Here is a 5,000-nt window from a genome sequence, read left to right on the forward strand (position 1 = left end):
TTCCAACCTATTAACCCATCTACTTGCGTACGATTCGATCAACGTATCAATTAATAATCCATCTTTTCCAAACTATTACCCCATTTATATGTATCATTCGATCAACGTATCAGTTAATAATCCATCTTTTCCAAACTATTACCCCATTTATATGTATCATTCGATCAACGTATCAATTAATAATCCATCTTTTCCAAACTATTACCCCATTTATATGTATCATTCGATCAGCGCATCAATTAATAATCCAATCTCTTTTAAGGACAATTCCGTCTGGTCTGCCACTCACCTGTTCCAGTCCCGAATTATCCGCGTTCCAGGCGATGACGGGGATGCCCAGGTACCCGGCCAGCTGCAGGAAGTACTGGGCCGACGCGGTGTTGCGCCCGAAGCTCTCGTCCGTGGTCGTGTAGATAATGGCGGACACGTTCATCGGCAGGAAGCTCTTGCAAAGGGCGTCCAGGATCTCTGCGGGAGGAGAACGAGACGTAGAGAGCGAGGGAGATAAATGGCGGGATCGGCGGGAGACTAATGGGACGGGCGGAGGCATTTAAGGGGCGAGGGGTAAAAAGGGGGAGAGAGAGAGATGGGCGAGGATTGGGCGAAGGAGTGACGGGACCGGGGTGGAGATTGAAAGAAAGAGACGGGGAGAACGAAGGAAAGGATAAGAGGAGATCGCGATGATTGCTCTCAAGATCAGAGACCGGATGCGCTCTTAAACATCGAGGCGTCAACGGGAAAAAAAGAAAGAAAGAAAGAAAAAAAATAATAAGAAGAAAACATTAGTGGTAAAAATGTCCATGCTAATGCGGATACTAAGAATACGTATAAATCCAGAAGATAATAAGATATAAGATAAGAAGATAATAGATATCAAGAAGTGGAAGAAAAAAAGGTAATTCTTTTCCGGGAAGTTTGAAAGAGCTCTTATACAGAGCAGGATATAAACAACTTTTTTGTAACGCGATGTGACTTCGGGAAACTCATAAAGAACAGAATAAACATCGCAACAACAGCGACATCCGCATGAGCCTCCCCCCCTCTCTCTCCCACTCCCCCCCCCCTCTCTCTCTCTCTCTCTTTCCCACCCTTCCCCATCTCTCTCTCTCCCACCATTTCCCATCTCTCTCTCTCCCACCATTCCCCATCTCGCTCTCTCCACCCCACTCTTCTGATTCTTCATCTCTCTCCCACCATTCCCCATCTCTCCTCTCTCCCTACCATTCCCCTTCCCTCTCTCTCTCTCCCACTCCTCCCCCCTCTCTCTCTCTCACTCTCCTCCTCCTTCTCTCTCTCTCTCTCTCTCTCTCACCCTCCTCCCCTCTTTCTCTCTCATTCCACCTTCTCCTCACCTCTCCCCATCCGTCTCACCTCCCACCATCATCCCACTCTTCCCCCTCTCCCCACCTTCCCACCCCTTCCTCCTCCCCCCCCTCTTCAAAAAAAATCGCTAATAACAAAGAGACAGGCGAGCCAAGGAGAAAACGAGCGACGAGAAGGGACACCGAGCAATAACCACGCTCCGCACAGGCCCCGGGAGGAGCTTCGGGAGAGACTGGGAGAACAAGAGCCGGGGATCTGAGGGGATCGAGGCCGTACTTCTATCTGGCCAGAGTGTCGCCGGCAGGAGGCTGGGGAGGTGGGGGAGAGGGGAGGCAAAGAGAGAGAGAGAGAGAGAGAGAGAGAGAGAGAAAGAGAGAGAGAGAGAGAGAGAGAGAGAGAGAGAGAGAGAGCGAGAGAGAGAGAGAGAGCGAGAGCGAAAGAAAGAGCGAGAGAGAAAGAAAGATCGAGAGAGAGAGAAAAAAAAGCGAGAGAGAGAGAGAGAGAGAGAGAGAGAGAGAGAGAAGAGAGAGAGAGAGAGAGAGAGAGAGAGAGAGAGAGAGAGAGAGAGAGAGAGAGAGAGAGAGAGAGAGAGAGAGAGAGAGAGAGAAGAGAGAGCGAGAGAGAGAGAGAGAGAGAGAGAGAGAGAGAGAGAGAGACAGACAGACAGACAGACAGACAGAGACAGAGACAGACAGAGAGGAGGGGAGAAGGGAAAGATGGGAGGAAGAGAGAGGGGGTGTTAGCGGACCAGCCGGCGCTCGCGAACCTCCCTGGACCCAGCCGGACGCAAGAGCAGCCGGCTTGGAAACCATTTACTGCCGGACTGCTTGTCGGTGCGTCGGTAAGGGGCCGTTCTTGGAGCGAAATCTCGGCCCTACTTTACATATATATATATATATATATATATATATATATATATATATATATATATATATATATATATATATATATATATATATACGTGTATACTTGGTGTATGTACATACATATATAAGTGTGTACATATATCTGATATTTTCTCGCTGTCTATCTCAGTTTGGAGATATATTTGTATACATGGATATGTGTGTGCGCGTTTATATACGTTAAAATGGATATGCGTATAATAAGTGTGTGTGTATGTGTGTGTGTGTGTGTGTGTGTGTGTGTGTGTGTGTGTGTGTGTGTGTGTGTGTGGTGTGTGTGTGTGTGTGTGTGTGAGAGAGAGAGAGAGAGAGAGAGAGAGAGAGAGAGAGAGAGAGAGAGAGAGAGACAGACAGACAGACAGACAGACAGACAGACAGACAGACAGACAGACAGACTGAGACAGAGACAGAGAGAGACAGAGACAGAGAGAGAGAGGGAGAGACAGAGAGAGAGAGAGAAAAACAGAAAGAGAGATGGACAGACAAACAGACAAACAGTTTGACAAACAGATAGATATTCCTTTAAGAATCGTACACAGCTATGCTATGACGAGCCTTCCAGAATAAACATATTTTGTACCCACTGTCACAACACATCGAATATCATTTTTGTTTTTCCTGAGTTTAATATTCCTCAGAGGGAAAACTTGGCCTACTAAACAACCCTTAAAATATATATATTTTTTCAATATATACTTTTTGAATATATATATATATATATATATATATATATATATATATATATATATACTTTTTACATATATATATTTTTTTAACATATACCATAAAGTGAAACAACAAATCAATAAAAGAGAAACCATACAGAAAAATATATGAGAGATACCATAGAAGAGAAACAATTAATAAAAGAAATACAACAAATAGAAAGAATTGATAAAAGATTCATCAAAGAGAGAGAGATAAAATAATAATAAGACAGATACCATAGAAGTGAAAGAATTGATAAAAGAGATACCACAGACAGAAAGATATGATAAAAGATAAACCAGAGATAGAATGAATTAATAAAAGAGATACAACAGAGAAAAAAAGACCAGAGAGAGAAAGAATTAATAAGAGATACCATACAAGAAAAAAAAAGAGATACCACAGAGAGAAAGGATTGATAAAAGAGAGACCACAGAAGAGAAAGGTTAATAAAAGTGAGACACAGACACAGACAAAGACAAAGGGTCACCGAAACAACACTTTTGCATGATTGCCTAATCACTTAGGTATTCATGGCGCATCGTCTTTCTTGTGTTCTTACGTTTTTCTTTTTGTTTGCTTACTTACTTTTCTCTTCTTCTTCCTTTCTTTCTTTCTTTAGTTATTTACTTATCTATTTATTTGATCTTATTTCATTTTATTCCAACTCAAATTTTTCTTTATTTATTTATTCATTTATTCATTTTACTTTATTTTCATTTTTCTTTCTTTCTTTCTTTTTGTCCTTGATATTGCATGAGTTGAAACGAGAGGTTGCATGTGCAATTCTGGGAGGAAACGTGTTACTTTTAATTATTTCTGAGGCCAGGTGAGGGTTTCACTTCAAGGAGGCGGGCTTCGACTGAGAGGAAGAGGGTAAACAAGGAAGTTGGGAGCAGGAAGAGGCAAACAAGCAGGGGTAGGTAAGGGTGGGAGATGAGGTGAGAGGGGATAAGGAGCAGTAAAGAGATGATAAATAATGAGATAGTAAGAGAAGGGTACAGGACAATAAAGGAAATAGGAGAAGAGAACAGGTGAGAGGAACAGATGAAAGGCAGTTGGAGGGGGAGAGGGGAATAAGAGGATGAGGAAGAGTGTAAGGATAGAGTGTAGAAAGGAAAAGAAACATCGTGCGTAAAAGAGCGGAAATTAGAGAAGGAGGAGTGTAGAGGGGAAGGAAGAGGGGTAGTTGCAGAGTATAGACAAGATGGGAAAGTAGGATGAAGATATATTTTGAGAGGAGAAGTTGAGCAGTATATTAGTTGGAGAGGGCGGAGACGGAAGGGTGGGGGAGAGGGGGAGCAAAACAGATAGAGTAAAGAGAGTGGGCAATACAAGATAGTGGAAGGTGAAGAGTGGGAGAAGAGAAGGAGGGGAGAGGGAAGGAAGATATAGGTAGGGGGAGTGAGTAAGAAATTAGTATATGAAGAGCAAGAAACAGAGGAGGGGGAGGGGAAGGAAATAGAAGATAAGGATGGAAGTGAGGTAGAATAGGGTAGCAGAAGAGTGAGATGAGGAGGAAGCAAAGATGAGTAGTAGAAGCTAAGAAGAGATAGAGCAGAGGAGAGGGGGAAGGTGAGGAGTAGGTGGCAGATGGGAAGAGAGGAGAGGGGGAGAGTGAAGGGGAAGGAAGAAGATATGGTGAAGTGGAATAGGAGTGAGGAAGAGGATAGTGTGAAGGGGGAAATAAACATATTAGCATAAGAGAGTAGGTGACAGGAGATGGATTAAAGAGGAGAAAGGAGAGGGGAGAGGCAGGAGTAGTATTAAATGATGTTAGGTGAGTGGGAAAAGAGGGAGGGAGTGTGAGGTAAAGAAAACAGTTGATAGTTGAGTAGAAGTGAGTAGTAAGAGAGGGAGTGAAGAGTGATAGGTGAGCTAAAGAGAAACAGAGTAGAAATGATGCAGCGAAATGAGTATAGCAGGGGAAGGAAGAGGAAGTAGGAAGGAAGGGGATGAGGATAAATAAAGAGGGGGAAAGAAGAAGAGGAGAGGAATAGGAGGAAGGATAAAGGAGTAGGTGAGTAGAGTGTGGAAGAGGAAGAGAATGAGAGGGAAGGAAAG

General features: G+C 43.4%; 1 protein-coding gene across 1 annotated transcript in view; it reads right to left on the reverse strand.

The window, feature by feature from the left end:
- LOC113818343 (uncharacterized) overlaps nucleotides 1-5,000 on the reverse strand; it is a 271,880-nt gene that overhangs the window by 1,254 nt on the left and 265,626 nt on the right. The window contains exon 3 of the mRNA XM_070130124.1: nucleotides 290-468. Within this exon, the coding sequence (XP_069986225.1) occupies nucleotides 290-468 (179 nt within the window). The remainder of the gene's footprint in view (nucleotides 1-289; nucleotides 469-5,000) is intronic.

Source organism: Penaeus vannamei, chromosome 15 (genome assembly GCF_042767895.1).
Source record: "Penaeus vannamei isolate JL-2024 chromosome 15, ASM4276789v1, whole genome shotgun sequence".
In the NCBI taxonomy this organism is placed as follows: domain Eukaryota; kingdom Metazoa; phylum Arthropoda; class Malacostraca; order Decapoda; family Penaeidae; genus Penaeus; species Penaeus vannamei.